The sequence below is a fragment of the Thamnophis elegans genome, chromosome 2 (assembly GCF_009769535.1).
Source record: "Thamnophis elegans isolate rThaEle1 chromosome 2, rThaEle1.pri, whole genome shotgun sequence".
NCBI lineage: Eukaryota > Metazoa > Chordata > Lepidosauria > Squamata > Colubridae > Thamnophis > Thamnophis elegans.
Window position 1 is genome coordinate 86,608,130 of NC_045542.1, and position 19,554 is coordinate 86,627,683.

A 19,554-nucleotide genomic window follows, 5' to 3' on the forward strand; every position below is an offset into this window, starting at 1 on the left:
TGACTAGAATTAGCACAGCTAGCTCCCATAAGGAGTGGACCTAATACTCTTTATTGAATTGCAATTCTATTTAGGCGACATGCAATAAATGGAATTTTGCAACTGTTTGGAAAGGATCTTTTTCTTTGATGTGTGATCATATTGCAGTATGATGTAATCTTTTGCTTGTTAAAGCAATATGTTCATGTTTCATCTCTTTGTAATCTTTGTGTTTCTCCTTAGAAAGAAAAGTTTACTCTGAATTCTGCTAGGCACAAAAGGCTATATTAATCCAAGTGTGTGAATTATACAAGGAATGCTGCCAAAACTTGAAACAAAACAAGCTCTTTAGTGTTTTAACTGTGAAGGTAGCAACTATGTCCTTGGGATGTGAATAATCTTGTTGCATTAAGCCACAGGCAGACAGGAATATTTCTGATAGATGAATTGGGGCTCTAGTTGCTATCCAGGTGGCTTGCTTCTTCCATTCTTGTCAAATTTCCAATTGCCAACTGACTTGAGAGCTTCTAGGAAAGCTGCTCCATTATAGCAAAAGGTGTTAGTAATGAAGATAAATGCATTGTTAAAATGGAGGTTCCAAAACAGCTAGAATTCAAAAATCTTATATTGAAGACCTGGAGTGGGCTCACTCTATAACCCGGTACGATGGTAGATACTCTCAAGGAGAAGTGGTCCTACAAATAAACTGACCCTGTGCCATATAGGACTATAAAAGTAATAACCAGGAACTCTATCAGCATAAAGGTGACTAATAACATTTTGTGTGGTTAAGTTTCAATTGGTTGTTAAAACCTTTAATAGCAGCTCATACCTGTAACTACCTACTGCATTTAATTCATCACATTTTAATTACATTTACATTTGAATTTCACTTACTTGTTTTGTTCTGCCAGAAACAAACACTAATGTTGAAAGACAACCCAATGACTAATTCTCTGCTCTGTGAACGTATTTCTCTCGATCTCATCTTGAAAGCTATTATTTCCCTCACCACCTCCATTCTCTCCTAGGCCAACTGGAACTAGCACAGATCAAGTTTTGTAACAAAGCTCTCCAGCAGGTAGATTTTATTGTTTTAGTTTTCCATGAGCACAATAGTCTCCGCATAAGATAACAGTGGCTGGAAGAACATAAAATGCTAACTGAAAAGCAACAATTGCCATAGACTGAGAGGATCAAAGAAGTAGAATAAGGTCTTTCAGAATCCCAAATCATCTCGGTTAGAGCTCTTGCATAGCAATTGCCATTTCTTCACATGAGATTTCCTTCCATTGTTAGCTGTGTGAATTTCAACTGTTAAAACCTCCTTCATTCTCCCAGAAAGTCTAAGGGGCATTAATCCCTAGCCAAGAGATTGTGGAAAGTTGAGGTGTCCCTGGAATGTGAGCATTTCTGGAAGCAGGAATATGACCTGACCAAGAGATAATGAAGCAGGTTTTATTATAGCAATAGCAATAGCAGTTAGACTTATATACCGCTTCATAGCCCTCTCTAAGCGGTTTACAGAGTCAGCATATTGCCCCCAACAACAATCCGGGTCCTCATTTTACCCACCTCGGAAGGATGGAAGGCTGAGTCAACCCTGAGCCAGTGAGATTTGAACAGCCGAACTGCAGAACTGCAGTCAGCTGAAGTAGCCTCCAGTGCTGCATTTAACCACTGCGCCACCTTGGCTTATTCAATCTGAAAGGAGATAAGGAAAGCCTAGCACCTTGCTAACCATATCTTATGAAATGGAGAAATCAGAAGCATTTGCTCTCTGCATGTAAGCCTGGAAAAAAGAAGCAATCTCTTAGACAAAGAGTAGAATGCTATACAAAGAGGAGTCAGCGGAAATCCTTCCTGCTTCCCCCCCCCCCCCACATGCCCCATGGCCTTAACATACTGAGGTGTTGGTGGCTTTGGATTTGGACCTCAAATAAGGTTTATTTTGGAGATATGAAAAATGTGGGTAAGAAATGCTGCCTAAAGAATTCTGGCTTTTTATGAGCATCATATTATTTTGTTCTTGATATTACATTGGTACGGAAATATTTTGCACTAACTAATTATTGCACTGTTCCTGTGTGCCAAAGCTATCAACTACCAAACCTGCAAAAATCAAGATTTGTAAAAAACAGCAAAGAGTTAGAATTTTCTCTATCTCTTTGTTTTCATCTAGTGACTATCTACGTTTTTGCATCCCAGTCTGATAATCCTACTTTGTTTCTCATATCATGTTAGAAAAGGTACCATCTTGTTACCAAAGGTGTTAAATATTTATCTCTATTAAACCATTTGTATTTAATTAGAAGTTTTAAGGAAAAAATTAACATGTTATAGCAATTATGAGAAATTCTGGACTAGCAGCATTAAGAGGATTTAACTCTCTCTGTGCAGTTTTCCCTGATTAATAGCAACTGGAAGATTTGATTTTCTCAGAGTTACATTCAAAAAAAATTTCTTTAAATTCCTAATATATAATCGCAAAAGCTTTTCACATGTTTCTGTTCTCAACTGTTAACTTGTTATGAAAGGCAGGGATAAACTCAAGATAAATTGATCTTGCTGACAGCAGATGGCAGTGTGATAACATTCTTCCTTTTAGAAAAAATTAATATGTAATTCATGTCAATATTCACAGAGGATTCAGAGCATGTGGCTAAAAGTGAAAATTCAAAACATTCGCTGATGACCTTTAATCTGTCATCATTGCACACTATGATTTCTTTTTCTAGAGGTGAACCATAAACTAAGGTTATAGATTCACACCAAGGTAGGAAACTAACACCTAACCCTTTCTCTTTTCCTGGTTTTGAGAAGGAGGGTTGGAGATTAGTGTCCTGTGCTAGCTCAACAAATATTTTTAAGGAGAACTTGAATTCTTAATTATTTCTATGCAGACAAGTATAATTAGAATTTTAAACACAATTCTAAAAAATATACACCTGTTTCAGGATGTATACATATGTTAATTATATATTTAACAGGGTGAGTTATTTTAAATTTGTTAAAAAGGTCTACCTCTTTGTACCCAGCAGCCTGTTTCAACCCTACAATGAGTTCAGTAATCATTTATTAGTAATAATTGGTGGTAAAAAAAGCACAAGCTTCAATGATGCACGTGCACAGAAAGTGTATTTAGTATTACAGTCTTGGAGTATTTAAGACTAGTAAACATTTTCTTTCAGCTTGAGGTTGCTCTGTCAACAGTCCTTCTCAGTCAGTCTGGGAGACATCAGAGAAACTTTTAATTCAATGAAGTAATAAATTAAGCCTATTCAAAGTATTATCTGGGGGCTTTTCATTCTGTCAGATATTCTTGTGGGGTTATCCTTGCTCTCAGATGCCTCAGCCTAACAGCAATAAATCCCTGAGATGAATAATAATAATAATAATAATAATAATAATAATAATAATAATAATAATAATAATGCACTGGCTGATTATTTAAAAGAAAGTCAAGAACATCTATTAATTGAAGTAAAGAACAAAAATCTACTGAAGGCCCAACAGACGAAACAAGAATACAGAAAACATGTGATAAAATCAAGAATGGAGAGTTGGCAGAACAAAGCCCTGCATGGCCAATTTCTGGAAAAAATAAAAGATAAAGTGGACAGTGAACAAACTTGGTTATGGTTAACAACAGGTACATTAAAGAAAGAAACAGAGTCACTAATCCTGGCTGCGCAAGAACAAGCTATCCGCACAAATGCCATTAAGGCCAAAATCGAAAAATCCTCTGATGATGCCAAATGCAGACTTTGCAAAGAAGCTGATGAAACTGTTGATCACATACTCAGCTGCTGTAAAAAAATCGCGCAGACTGATTATAAATTGCGGCACAATTCAGTAGCACAAATGATCCATTGGAATTTGTGCAAAAATTATAATATTAAAACAGCAACAAACTGGTGGGAACATCAGCCTGAAAAAGTCACCAAAAATCAGATGGTCAAGATCTTGTGGGATTTCCGTATACAAACCGACAAAATACTGGCGCATAATACACCAGACATCACACTGGTTGAGAAAAATAAGATCACAATCATAGACATCGCAATACCAGGTGATAGCAGGGTCGACGAGAAGGAATATGAAAAAATGGCGAAATACCAGGACTTAAAAATAGAAATTCAATGATTATGGCACAAACCAGCAGTGGTAATTCCAGTGGTAATCGGCACACTGGGTGCTATTCCAAAAGCACTGGAATTATATTTAAAACAGTTAAAAATTGACAAAATCACCATCAGTCAAATGCAAAAAGCCGCACTGCTTGGATCTGCACGCATATTACGAAAATACGTTACGACGTCCTAGGCCCCTGGGTGGGGCCCGACTAGTAACCAATGCCAAATCCGGCGAAACAACTGGCCGCTGTGATACAATTGTATAATAATAATAATAATAATAATAATAATAATAATAATAATAATAATAATAATAATAATAATAATATAATAGGTGGGGCCCGACTAGTAACCAATGCCAAATCCGGCGAAACAACTGGCCACTGTGATACAATTGTATAATAATAATAATAATTTTGTTTTATTATGTATACAAACGGACAAAATACTGGCACATAATACACCAGACATCACACTGGTTGAGAAAAATAAGGTCACAATCATAGACATCGCAATACCAGGTGATAGCAGAGTAGCCGAGAAGGAATATGAAAAAAATCACAAAATACCAGGACTTAAAAATCAAAATTCAACAATTATGGCACAAACCAGCAGTGGTAATTCCAGTGGTAATTGGCACACTGGGTGCTATTCCAGAAACACTGGAATTACATTTAAAACAGTTAAAAATTGACAAAATCACCATCAGTCAAATGCAAAAAGCCGCACTGCTTGGATCTGCATGCATATTACGAAAATACGTTACGACGTCCTAGGCCCCTGGGTGGGGCCCGACTAGTAGCCAATGCCAAATCCGGCGAAACAACTGGCCGCTGTGATACAAATGTATGATGATGATGATGATGATGATAATAATAATAATAATAATAATAATAATAATAATAATAATGGATGAATATAAAGAACAAGGAAGCACTGAATAACAAACACCAACAGATATTGCTCAATTAGCTGAGAAAATAAAGCATCAAATGGAAGATGCTGAAAGAACACGTTTGCCAAAGCTGAACCAAGTGAACCGGAAAGAATTGAGAAAGGTAATAAAAAAGGTCAATAAGCTGTGCAAACCATTCAAACCACTACATTAGCTGAAACAAACCAGCTGATGTATGCAGCAGCTTTCATAACCACCAAAGAATTGGGTTTGAAACTACAAAAGAACCAAAGAGGCAAGAAGAGGAAGCCTAAATGGAATATTCAGTTGTAATTGAAGATCAAAAAATTTCGTGGAGACTTGAGAAATTTGAAGAACCTAAGGCAAGGTCAGCTAAAGAACAAGCAGGCCAAAAGCAGCTTGGAAGCAAGATACAATTTGGAGAAAAAAGAGATTACGATAGTAATTGAAGAGCTGAAGCAGAGGGTTGTTGCCGTTGCTGAAAAGATTAAAAGATATGAAAACCAAGTAACTCAATTCAAGGAAAACTCGCAGTTCAGAGCAAATCAGCACCAGTTTTATAACAGCTTAGAAAGGGGAGATGGAGTAACAACAAATGAAAAGTCTGATAAAGAGAAAGCTCTGAAATTCTGGAAGAATTTGTGGGAAAACAACAAGAAGCACAACAGAAATGCAAAATGGATCAAACAGATTGACGATTCTATTAAAGTGCATAAAATGGAAGATGTGAAAATAACAAAAGAAATGGTGCAAAGACAGTCAAGAAAAGTGAAAAACTGGAGTGCACCTGGACCAGATGAGTTACATGGCTTCTGGTTAAAGGCACTTTACATGTGTGCACAAAAGATTGGCAGCCAAAATGAACCAGATCTTAAAAACACCTGAAAATGATGAATGGATGACAACTGGAAGGACATTTTTGATCCAAAAAGATAAACAAAAAGGAAAGGATCCTGAAAACTATAGATCAATCACCTGTTTGCCAACAACATACAAGCTCCTTACTGATATCATTGCAAACCAAATTTATAGATATTTGGAAAGAAATAACTTGCTTCTTGTAGAACAGAAAGGATGCTGCAAAAATTCAAGGGGAACAAAGGACCAACTGCTGATTGACAAACTAATCCTAAAGATTTCAAAGAAAAGACGAACCAATCTGTTCATGGCTTGGATAGACTATAAGAAAGCATTTGATTCAGTTCCCCATAGCTGGTTCAAGAAATGCCTGAAAATCTTTGGCATCAGCAGCAACATACAAAAATTCATGGAAATTACTAATAAGAGAATACTATTACTATTGGTTAAAAAAAACCTATATGTGCCATAAGGCCTGATCCAGATGGTTATCAAATCATTAACTTGATAAACTCATAAACAATATTATTTATGATATTCTGCCTGGAGTTAGATATCACAAAAGATTTAGGGCATGGCAATTAGAAATCTCTGGGAACAGTGGAAACAGTTTAAAAGTATTAGCAATAACAAGGTGTTAGGAGGTGGCTGCAATTTAAAAAAATATATATTTTTAACTACTTGTTTTTATCCAAAATAAAATAGCTAAAACATAACTGCTAGACTGTTTTAACTTTGTATAGTCTGCTTTTGTATCTTGGTTGAAAAGTATTTTATTTCTGTAGATGTTTCAATATCATTGTTAAAATCATGTTTATGCAATTATGTTAAATTACTCACAGGTAAGGCTTTCCTATGCAAAGAAGAATTATCTCTAGTTTAATCATTCTTTCCGACTGAAAAAGGTTACCTTTGGGAAAAAGTATATGATGGAGATGATCATGCTATGAAATTCATTATCCCTGTTAATGTGTCACAGAATCTGTATCGGTTGGGCACAAGGAGCTGTGAATAACATGATGAATTGCTTGAATAGTTTGTTTATTGCTACTTGCACAGAGACAGAACCTTGCCAGACTAAAGTATACTCTGTATAACTATCAGCTATATCCTGTGAAGGTTTAGGAAGAATCCCTCAAGGGCCTTTTTCTGTATACTAAGGGCTCAAGTCTGATTTGTCTCTTAGCTCCTTGGGAAAGAACCCCTCCCTCTTGCAACTTAGTGTCAGATTCCATGATAGAATGGTAAAGAATAACCATGAAGAATGACAGTTCTGATAGGTTGGTTGCTTACTGTAAAGTCCATGAGGCACTTCCCTCTTTCATTCAAAGTACAGTATTATTTTAGAACTCTCTGGATCCTGAACGCACATACTTCACAGTGAGATACCAAATGTTTAGATTGGAAAAGAGAGATGTACATTCTCTCCAAGAAGATAGGAATTTTGTCTTTTATGACAATTATGCAGATTGTTGTATCTCATTTTTTAGTACAAATTTAGTACAGGTTGTTATATCTCTTTTTTTTTTGTTATATCCCATTTTTAGCATCTATCTGGAATGAATATGAATATGTATGTATGTATGTATAGTATGTATGGGTATATATGAGTATATATGTTCGTGTGTACATTCCTTGATTTATGAGCATTATGACTTAGTGACCTTCTGAAATTGTGACAAATATCACCAGAGCTACTTACAATACAATTTCAAAATTCTGAGGATCGACACCTCCCTCCTGCAGTCACATTATCGTATTTTGGATGCTTGGCAACCAGCCCTGATTTACAGTCATTTTGCAGTATGCAGCAGTCATATGACCTCAATCTACAATTTTTTAGCTGGAAATTGGCATTTATTTCAAGTTTCCAGTAAAAAAAAAGTGTGCATTGGTCGAGTTGGATTTGCTTAATGGTCACAGTATTTGGTAAAAGAAACATGCAAAAAGGGCATAAAGTTGGGCACAGGATACAAGTAGCCTGCTTAATGACTGGTATGTCTTACAAGTGTAATTCCGAGCTCAATTGCAGTCAAAAGTCAAAGAGTGTAATTATAGATAGACATACATCGACAATGCTAATTATGCTGTTTTAGACCCTGTGCAGGAGTGTGTGTACATGCACACACACACACACACACACACACACAGAGTTTATATTTCAAAATTTTGAGATTGCTTTTCCAATTCTCACCATTCAGATAACCATTATCATTACTCGTAGAACATCCAGTGGTTTAGTTCTTTAGGAATCTGTCTTCAAATATTTCTATCTATGTACTTTCTGTGCTATTCATGTATTTCATATTCTCTTTCTGTATTAAGGATCAATTCTGATGTGAACAAAAATTTAGCATAAATAGTAACAATAGTGGAAGATACACAGGAACAAATCTGATAACAATTGAAGTGCTGTTAGTAACCTGATCCCAAATCAAATTAATCATGCAGGATAACCCTATGGAGATGAACAATGGTCCTGCATTTGAATCTATTCAAAGTAATTGTGACTGAGAAACAGAGGAGTGTAGAACATGCATATATGACATTTGCATAAATATTTTACAATTATAAGTCTTGGTCATATCTTGGAACAAAAAGAGGGAGCTAAATACAGGAATAAAAAGGAAAATTCTCTTCTCAATGAAGCTATATAATGTGAATGCCTATCTGAGTAGTTCCAGAGTTCAACTCCAGCTGAGTTCCAGAGACCAGGCATGTGTAGTGATGTACAAGCTTTTATGTGTTACAAAACAATTTAATGTTGTTTCACCTCAGTCTGGCTACAATTCATATATTAAGGAGCTGAAAAAAATATTAAACATATAACCAATATAGCTAAAACATCTGGAAATTGCGGGTTTAAGACAAAAGAAGCTATGGGTAGTCCTTGATTTACAACCACAATTGAGATTGGAAATATTGTTAAGTGGTTTGATCAGTAGGTATGGTATTACATGAATATATCCAATTTTCTGGTGCATTAAGCAAATAGCTACGGGCATTAAGTGAGACACATGACTGTGACTTACAACCTTCCTTGCCAGCTTCCCCATTGACTTTGCTTGTCTGAAACCAGCTAAAATGGTCAGCAATGGTGATCGTGTCACCGCAGGATTGTTTAAGTTCTAGCTGATTGCCAAGGATCTGAATTGTGATCAAATGACTGTGAGAACCAGTCATAAGTCACTTTTTTCAGCAGTCTAAATGAATGGTCATTCCTTTGAATGGTTGCTTAAACAAATGGTCTTAACTTGAGGACTATCGGTATTAAATCTCATATAGAACTCTAGTAGCTGTAATTTAAAAGTATGCTAAATTCTATACATTTATAAAAATTAAAATATGGGGATAATAATTAAAACGCTCACTGGCATTAATACATATATTTCTGATACATATATATTATATTTGCCTATCAGTTTAAAATAAACTTCCTTTATAACAGAACTCCAACTCAGAAGCATGGAAGAATATCTTGCATTAAAGTTAGTGAGCTGGATACCAATGTCATTAAACTCAGTGTGACATTAAAATGTAACGAGACTTAAAGCATGATTAACTTTTTTCACTTTGATTTTCATTAAAGGATTTGATTCAAACCAGTTTATATGTATAAAAATCAACAGCACCAACAGCAAGGAAACACAAATCTTGAGTTTACAAGTTAACAACCCGTAAGACTGTAAACTTGGTGAAAGGGGGAGGATAGAGCAAAGTTCAGACCCCAGTTTTATAATGAAGTATGTCATATATGATGGTAATCTAGGTATAACTTTTGACAATGAAGATACTGAAGTGGTGGGTATCTTCTGCCTTTGACGATCAGCTACCAACAGTAAAGGAACCAACAATCAAGAAATATGACATAGACAAGGGTTTGATTCAACACCAATGAAAGTCTGGGAAAAGCTATTCAGTTGCCAAAAATGTTATATGTACGCTACAAATAGAGTAGGCTATAATCTACAAAAATCAGAATGACACCAGCATCATTTTTCCTGTGACAGTCTATGGAAACAGGACGGAAAGATTATTCTTTTTTTTTGAACTTTGGCATTACAGAAACATTTAAATTTTGATATTAGAGAAAACTCCTGAGAGTACCATGGAGAGCTAAGAAAACAAATGAATCCATTATTATTTAATCCAATTTGTCGATACTTCAATTCCTATGAAAATACTATTAAAATATCACATCTTCTCAATGTTTCAGTTACATCTTCTGTCATCCTTTTTCTCCTATCCTTTCAGTTTCTTGGTGATTCTCAAAATCTGCTTTAAAGGAGCCTCAATTCAACAGGACAGTTTTAAAGAATGCAGGCTCACTCTTTTCCAATAGCAGATACTGTTCCATCACTGGATGAATGCAGTTCCATTGTAAATTCAACCTAGGGAGGAGTATCATAAAACTTTCAGGTTATAATATTTTTTCATCACCATTCTTCTGAAATGCTGTAGTCACTTGGATGTTTTCACTCTGAACAATTTAGCTTCCACATATACAATTTTGGTTTGGTTTGGTTTGGTCTGGTTTGGTTACAAAACCAAATATACAAGACATAAAGAGTTCATTATTTTCTACATTGACAATAGATTACCTATTTGCCTTTAATTAGTAACATGCTAGAGTGACTTCTGGAACCTGTGGTTCTTATTGTACTGTCCCTTTAAGCTTTGTGACTATGAGGTCATTTTGTGCTTTGAAGGCACTTTTGCAGGGAAGAGCAACAGAGACTGGAATCGAGTTATTTGAGTTCTGAGCCTGTTGAAAGTTGTCAAAGAAACCACTGCTCTGCAGTCATAATAGGATAAAAAAAAAACATTTAAAAGAGGCACATTGAGACTCTCTTCTGTTGCTTGCCCGGTGCTGAAGGAGATGAATGTAACCACATCACCCAAGACTAAAACTGAACAGGACTGCTTAAGATATGGTAAAACGGGCAGCTTTCAGTTGGATGATTTTATAGCTGGATGGGTAGGAGGTAAGTAATTCATGTGGGAATAATGTGAAAATACAACAAAGGAGCATTAAAAAGGGGCACAGATTTAGTTGGATGTTGAATTCTGAATGTAATAGTTTGCACACATAGAGTTCAGTGTATTTCTCAGCCATTTGTATGGTTCCGTGAGTATAATTTACCCAATTACTGAAGAAAACATCTTCTGAATTAAGCAGTAATTGCTTGTTATGAACATTCAGTCCTGTGATCTTTCAAAGGTACTAGATCCATAAATCAGAGTTGGTTCAGAAGAGGAAAACATGAGCAGGATTAAGTTTAATGGAAAATTACTCAGGTTCCTTCCCCATTTTACTCATGCCTCTAATAAAGATTCAATAAAATCTCCTAATTAATTGAACTATGAAGTCAGATCCTGATGTTTAGACAGCTGGTCTAATATTGGCCAATCAGAAACCTCCGTACAGCCACTCCTTTCATTAACTGTTGGTTTGACTAGAGATCAAGATAAGAAAATGTGGAAAAATACCAACATTGTCTATGTATTTCACTACTGGTCCCCAACCTATTGACAATCTAATGCTCTTATGGATTCAAATACTCTAAACTCCATAACTCTTGGAGAATGGCAACAGAGAGATCACTTGGCAATCACAATTCAACTTCTGTAGTTCAGGTCTGTGTTGAAGGAAGCAGTACAGGGCACTTATATACTCATGATATGATCTCCCAGCCATATACTCATCTATTATGAAGTACATTCCTTCAGAGTTAAGGTTATAAATGCAAGTAGTAAGTGGCAAATATTGTATAGGAGATTATAGTTCCTAAATTCCCAAGTTATATCATGGTTATTACATAACTGAAAAAGGTAAGTTGTATATGTATAAATCATACAGCAGGTCTGAAGGTCACAAAAGGCTTTGGTGGTGAAGACCACATCTGTCCAAAGATCTAAGTATGGCAGATGCAATGGTTCCCCATCATTCCTGTGCTTTTCAAAATGCACAAGGATTTTGGCATTTCCACTACAATCCATACTTACCCCTTTCAAATTTTGCTCTTTTACTTCCTCTTCTTGCTAGAATAGATTCTGCATCCTGGGTTTATAACTTTTTGATCTTAACATATAATATACTCAGAGTATTAATAGGACAGAATTCAAAAAGTAATACAAGATAGCATGCCATGATTAGGGCATTTTTGGTTTGGAAATCCATCCTGTAAAGATGTTTCACCCATGATACATGGTCAGATTATATCCCAGGTGATTCTGACAAGTTTAGCTTGTTTATAGTCAATGTTTAATTTCTTCCCTTTATAATTTTAGTTTAGTTTCAATATATGAACTTTTCCAAAGAAATTAGACTATTTGCAACACTAGATTCCATGGGGAATATGAAGTTGTACTCCTCTACTTTCATATTAATGTCTTCAATTTCATATTCAAAAAAAGTGTTTAATATTTCACAGTGGTGCAGGTTGAGAAATATGACACCCTCCTAAATTGTAATTTGGAAATCACTTCTATTTTTCAGTTATACACATCTTTTTCTGTTATCAGTCATTCAGGGGAGATTTTTGTGTAATTAGATCCATACACATATGGAACAATTAAAGGTAATTTGCAGAATGCTAAAATGGAGCAGCATTCATAAGAGACTTTTTGGAAAATCCCATTATTTCCCTGGGATGATCAAAATGCCAATACTCATGGTGTCTAAATGTGAATTAAAATTCGCATTTACTACATTTAGAAATAGGAGGCAGGGGTAACTTTGTGACCAATCCTTGCATTTAGGACCTTTACAGATTGGTAAAGCAAAGGAAAGCTAAAGTAAGATCATAAATACAGTTGCAGTTTCATTTAATGACTGCTTTGGTTAAGAACTGAGTTGCCATTTGTAGTCACTAAACAAGAATTACCTGCAATGTTAAGTTAAAATTATCTATTACTAACTATACATTTTGTTGAGATATAGCAGCCTTTTATAATATCTGCTTTTCTGCTATTTAGCCTTTATTTTAATATTATGGTCTAGTGATTCCATTTTTTTCCAGAGCTTCTATTTTCTAGGGAGTTAACTATGCTAATTTTAGTCCTGACTATCTACTATGTTTTCTGAATATCTGCATACGTCTTCTCTTCAACTCAGAATTATACATTGGCATTAGTTATGGAGTATATTGAGTTATATATTGCATTTCAATGGTGTATATGTAAAAAAGTAGAGTTGCACATGCTGACATGATAAAAAGTCCTTGCATAGATTCCATTACTTGATGAACTTGCTCCCTTAATAAAATAACTCTGGAGGGAGAGACAGTTATTAACACATGTGCTTGAATAAAGTTTATATATAAAAATATATGGTCATGTTCATTTCATTCTCTTAATCTTTTCACCTGGGAATTATTGTATCTTGCCGAGCATGCTTGGTGGTTATCCTTTATTACTGGTAATAATAATTTACCAGTAATAGTAATAAAAATTTTACCTGTAATGTACTGGTAATAGTAATTTATGTTCTATAAAGTCTGACATTAAGAGCTTGCCAGTGCAATTTAAATAATCAATGCAAGACTCATAGTTGGCTTGTGGCTTCATGATACCAAGCAGTAAACCTCATTATTTTATAGTCCTGGTAAGATAATTTTTTAATAAATTGCCAGTTGCCTTTGTTTGCAATTTGTGTAGTTTCTAGCAAAAATTGTCAGAATACACTTAGTTTGACTGCAGTCAGTATAGAAGATAATTGGGAGAGAAATATGGAGGGTGATAGTCTTAGCAAATGAAAATTACTATTTTTTCTGTTTCTTCTGTTCATTAAGCGGATGCCCCATATATGCCCATAAGTATGGAAAGTAGGGATTCAAAGGGTCTTTTGCTTTTGGGAGGGAGAAGAAAATAATCTTTCCATTTTCAAATTCAGGTTATATTGCACACAGCAGTCTCTTGACTGCTCCTGATCTGTATTCATGCTGGTTTAACTTTAAGCTGCTTTAAGACAATACTGTCTACTCTGAGATACTTTGTCAACATTCTTGCAGGGCAATCAGCACAGACAGCAGCTTACTATGCCCTTTCATTAGACCAAGAGTCTTCAAACCTGGTAACTTTAAGACTTGTGGACTTCAACTCCCAGAATTCCTCAGCCAGTCTTAAAGTTGCCAAGTTCAGAGATCCCACCGTGTTAAAATACATATGCATACAGGCATAATAACCAGTCTTGTATTAGATCCTGCTTTTCTGGGTGTTAGTTGTTGGAGAGAATTATTGTGGTCTGTTTCCTTCTTAGCTGTTTATTGTATCTTTTGAATGGTGTGTAAATGTGGAATTTCTCTATGTCTGTTGATTGTTGATTTGTCTGAATGTCAAGCTTCCAGTTAGTCTATAGCATTTTTTTGTTTAGGATACTCACAGTTTCCCAGTTGAAATTATAGTTGGGTTTATCCATGTGTTATGAGATTAAGCAGTTTTCATTGTGTCTTTTGATTGCTAGTTGATGTGCATTGATGTGCTCGTCTTCTGCCTGTCTGTCCTACACAGTGGTTGTTAAAATTCTTATATTGTATGTGGTACATGACTCCTGTTTTTATTTCTTGGGCTACTAGATCTTCTGATTTACTTAATATGTTTGTAGGATTTTAGTTGGATTATGTGCTAAAATGAGGCTTTGTGGTTGTATAATCTATTGGTAATTTCTAAGATGTTTTAAATGTATGGCAATATTACCTTTTTCATAGCTCCTATTAGTTATGCTATAGTGGGTTGTGTGGTCAGGCACTTTCTGATAAAGTTGTGTGCTGCCCATTTTGTTGGAAGATGTTGCAGGGGTGGCCTGTTTCCTTTTCTGGTATTCTGTATTGTTGCTAGGGAAATCCTAGAAGCTCAGCATTCAGACAAATCAGTTACCAAGCAGAGATTATCCAGACAAACAATCAAGGAAAATACAATATTCTAATCAATGAACCACCACCACTAATGCTGGCTAGGCAACTTACTGTATATAAATAGGAAGCAAGTCCTATATACACAAGCACTGATGATGTTACCTAGTTGACTAATGAAACATCTGCAACCAAACAACCTGTCAATCTAGGTCACATTTCTTAATATCTGATGACTCCTTGAACAATAATACTATCAAGCTGTAAAATGCTATGGAATGAATGCTTTGGAAAATGTAAATGACCTATTACCTTTCCAGTACAGATAGCAACAGTTACACTGATCAGTCATTAACAGCAAATGTCATTTACTCATATAGCCAGAAATAAACCTCTTATTTACAGAATATACCTTATGATGGAAATGCATCTATTTTGAGAGTTATCCTTTATACAATAAACATATTATGTCCCAGATTGTTGGGGGTAATATGCTGACTCTGTAAATTGCTTAGAGAGGGCAAGTGGTATATAAGTCTAAGCACTATCGCTATGTTCCCATACAAAAAAGTAAGACACTGTTATAGATCAGATTAGGAAAAGCTAAATAAACCAGTTAGATTCTTTAATTAAAATAAGGGGTAGTCATTTCTAAAGCTTACTAAAAGATTAAACATTATTCAGCACCAGCAAATTACCTGAATCACAAATCCAAGAAAAGAATATTTAAAGAACAATCAGTTAAATGAAACAATGGAAATTTTATTTAGGGAACCTTCCTGCAGTGAATTAAAATTGGCCATTTATCCCTGATCATAGGAGTGGCTCTCCAGATGAGCACTGGTGGCAGAGAATGTTGTAGGTGGAAGAAAGAATCAATGAAAATTATCTTCCTCCTTGTTCCAAAGTTGTGTAGTCGAAGTCAGCATCTAATTTTGTTTAATTTTCAAATCAGTGTGAGAAGCAGAGTTGTAATTTCTTCTTAAAGTAATGCTTTGTGACAGTTTCTGAATTTGGTTACGGACACTGTGTTACTGAACTCTCTGGAATATATGCATATACGCACACACATTAAAGGTGGGTTGCTAATTTTTACTACCAGTTTGGGTGCACTCCCATACAGGTGTGCGCGCACCACGTCTGTGCATTAGCAGAAGCATCCGGGTGGATGGGCGGAGCCTCCCGCCACCGCTATTGCCAGTTCAGCCGATCCAGGCTGAACCGGCAGCAACCAATCTCTGATATACAGATACGTACCCTGTTTCCCTGAAAATAAGCCCTCCCCAAAAATAATGCAACACAGCAGCAGCCATGAGGTGACCATGCTTGCTGCCTCCTGCACCTCAAAAATAATAAGACCTCCCCGAAAATAAGGGCAAGTACTTATTTCAGGGGTCAAAAGAAAATAGGACCCTGTCTTATTTTTGGGGAAACAAAGCACACACACACACACACAGAATCATAGAGACAACTTAAAAAGAAGAAACCAGCTCACAAGTTTCCTAAGAACAGGTCTTAAAAGCCACATGTCCTCCCACAATAGCAGGTTTTCTTTCTTTCATATTTCTTAGAACTTAGGTGAAAACTACTGCTTGTGGGCTGTCTTGCAGTGGCTCCTATGTGCTTCTCTACTGGCCATCTATAGTTCCAATTGTTTCATCGGTCACATAGTTCTGACAGTGGGAGCTGAACAAGGAAGAATTGTGATTATTATGGTGACACAAATGCTGGGAATGAACAGAAAAAAGTTCTTTTGTTTTTTTTCCCCCCATGAAACTCTAAAATTATTATTTTAAATTTCAGGAGCTGCAGGTGTTATTGTGGGACATCCTTTGGACACAGTAAAGGTTAGTGTATGTATGCATGTAATTAATGTAATTCCTGCACATGTAAAGAAAAACCATTTAGCATGAGGGAGAATTGAGATATTTTCTCTGGTAGGGTATATTTTGTGTGATTAATACCACCCATAAAAACTCTGTCCTGGTTTAATTACAGAGCACATTCATAAAGCTCACATGTAGAATGTAATTGTGCACATTAAGACCTTTATATGGATTGGGGGAATCTGATACTAAAGCAAAAATTTAGGATTATTAAAAAAAAGTACTGGCAATGCAGAATGCAGATACATCCAGAGTGATCTTGCATACATTTGAGTAAATTAAAAGGCTTTTATTGCCCCCTTTCTACCAAGGGGATTAAGTTTAAGTTACATTGAAACTGGGATTTTTATTTGGAAGCTTATTCCTTTTGGGAGGTTATTGTAATTATGTGAAACTTTTTTTTTACACTGGTAGTTATAATTTAAATATCCCCATGAAGAAGTTGATTTCTGAATAAGTATGTTCCATTAGAGTTCAGATTCTAGCACTCTATCACCAGCAGTTTATTTGGATGTATTATGGTACAACTAAAGAATCGCTTTGGTGCGTTTGGATGGCCCAGCCGATTAGAAGGGAACTTTTATTAATGTGGGAATAAGTCCTGAGATTGTAACAAGCAGTTTATTTTCTTCATTCATGGCCTCATACACTTCGTGGTGCACATTGATGCAATATGTAACAATTACTAGGTTCCCATGAATAGGATTGGGGTTCTGTATGCTTGGAGGATTTTAAAGACAAAAGTGCCAAAGTACAGTGTTTGGATGAATGCTCCCCTTTCCTGTAATAACTGTGCCAAAGAACTAATCACATTTGTGTATTTACAATTTGCTGTGCTGTCCGTGGATTTGTCTGGAAGTGAGGTCTGAAGGAATATGTGCTTTCCAGTTCTGCCAAATGGATGGCTTTACTGTCATTGCTGGTAGCGCGTGCTAGGAGTCAACAATAGACCTTGTGGGAACATTTTTGCTACGTTTCCTACTTTTGCTTGGGCACAGCCAAGAAACAAGCCACACATCGTTCAATACAACTGTCAAGCTGGCCCCTTCTTTACTATTGGATGTTGATGCAGCTTGGGAATGGCAACTAGGCAGCTTTGTTCTATTTCCAAATCAGCAAGGGAAAGGGAAAGATCTTAAATGGTGAATGAAGAAGCGGAGTCAGAGAGCAATTCAGTACTTACTGATTAAGTAGCAAAGGTGCATCCTGAGGAATAAGGGAAAGAGAGCAGAGAGCTGTGCTGAATAGCTCAGTGTACTTGAATGTGGATTATGTCCTAGTACAGCAAGTCTCTTCAAATCATCATGCTCGAAGTTGAGTACTTTGACTCTTTGCACAAAACTTTGGGCCCAGTTAGAAACATGCCAGATTTCAATAAACAAGAAAATAACATGATGGTCAGGGAATAAGGAGGATTTGGAAAGCAGGTTAAATATAACCTGGATTGTAACATCGCTACACTGGATTGGTTTGGAAGGGGGGATGAGAGTGAGTGAGGTGTTCCAGTTTCACAATTATTGTGCTGTTGATCCGATGAATAACAAACCTGCTTCCTAAAAAAATGTACTGCTTTTTTTTGGCATAGACGTCAGTGCAGTAGTTAATGTTTACATTTCTTGTAGGTCATCTGCGAATACCTTATACAAACATTCTGCGAGGGATTCCTCTCCCACATTAAAAGAAAAAAGAGGTGGTGGAAGTGATGGCAATAAGTTTACTTTTTCCAATATTGTGTCATTGCAAAAGCAGCAGTGTGCAAATAACATTGATCACTAATTAGTTGAGTTAGTGCCAGTATCTGTCTAGGCCTGAACCCAGACCACCCACTCTGAGGAGCGAAGCCCCTTGGCACTGTTTCTCCTCCTTTGTTGCTGAAGTTCCTCCTTTGTTGCTGAGATTTCCTGGCTGCTTCTCTCTTTCAAATATCTGGAGAGCAAGAAAGGCATAGCCCACATACATTCTCCTTTATAATGCAAGATGAGGGTTCAGGGATAGGGCAACAAACTGAGCGAAAACAAAAGGAGACAAATTTGCTTTGTGGCTCTCCAATATCTCAAACTGATTTGGCGGCTTAGTACATTTTCCTTATCACTACTGGCCTCCTCTTAATGAGACTTATTAGTGGATTTTCTCTTCATAGATACATTGTGGTATTTCTTGATAAGGTCCAGGAAGACATTTATATGTCTAAAACAACCATTTAGTCTGTCTGTCTATCTCTCTTTCTCCATGCCTGCCTACCTGCCTGCCTGCCTGCCTGCCTCTCTATCTATCTATCTATCTATCTATCTATCTATCTATCTATCTATCTATCTATCTATCTATCATCTATCTATCTATCTATCTATCTATCTATCTATCTATCTATCTATCTATCTATCTATCTATCATCATCTCCCTCCCATGGAATTCGTTTATTTTATATTAAATTTGCTTATCAGAACAGCTATCTAGGTCCAAAACACTGTATGTATTTGGATTAGTATGGTGATATACCTCAGTATAGATATTTATTGCAAAACCAATGAAATGCACATCTGTTAGGTCAGTGATGGCTATTCTTTTTGTCGTCATGTGCCAAAAGCACGTCTGTGCATGAACCTATAATGTAATGTGTGTGCGACGCCCCGCACACCCTGCGCATGTGCACACTTCCCCCGTGATCCCATGTGTGCATGATCCCCATGTGCCTGCCCGTGCATGCATGTGCAACCCCACACATGCATGACCCACCCGTATGTGGATGCATTTCCCACATGCACCCAGCACATGCGCGGCAGAGTCCCAAAAACCAGCTGGCCAGCAGGAGACGCGGATGCATACACGGTGGAGCTGAGCTGGGGCAGCGGCTTGCGTGCCTGCAGAGAGGGCTCTGCGTGCCACCTGTAGCACGTGTGCCATAGGTTCGCCATCGGGATGCTAGATTA

At 36.5% G+C, this 19,554-nt stretch overlaps 1 protein-coding gene and 1 long non-coding RNA gene across 5 annotated transcripts in view; one reads left to right on the forward strand and one right to left on the reverse strand.

Annotated features, from left to right (window-relative positions):
- LOC116502788 overlaps positions 1–18,130 on the reverse strand; it is a 56,827-nt gene extending 38,697 nt beyond the window's left edge. Inside the window, exon 1 of the long non-coding RNA XR_004254588.1 lies at positions 17,811–18,130. This is a non-coding gene — a long non-coding RNA (uncharacterized LOC116502788). The remainder of the gene's footprint in view (positions 1–17,810) is intronic.
- SLC25A48 (solute carrier family 25 member 48) overlaps positions 10,568–19,554 on the forward strand; it is a 31,299-nt gene continuing 22,312 nt past the window's right edge. For 3 of the 4 annotated variants that reach the window (XM_032208720.1, XM_032208718.1, XM_032208719.1), the window contains exons 1-2: positions 10,568–10,874; positions 16,545–16,588. In XM_032208720.1, coding sequence (XP_032064611.1) covers positions 10,769–10,874; positions 16,545–16,588 — 150 coding nt within the window. In that variant the 5' untranslated portion in view covers positions 10,568–10,768. Of the gene's footprint in view, positions 10,875–16,544; positions 16,589–19,554 lie in introns of those variants that run through there. The other variant, XM_032208721.1, reaches the window with a different exon arrangement.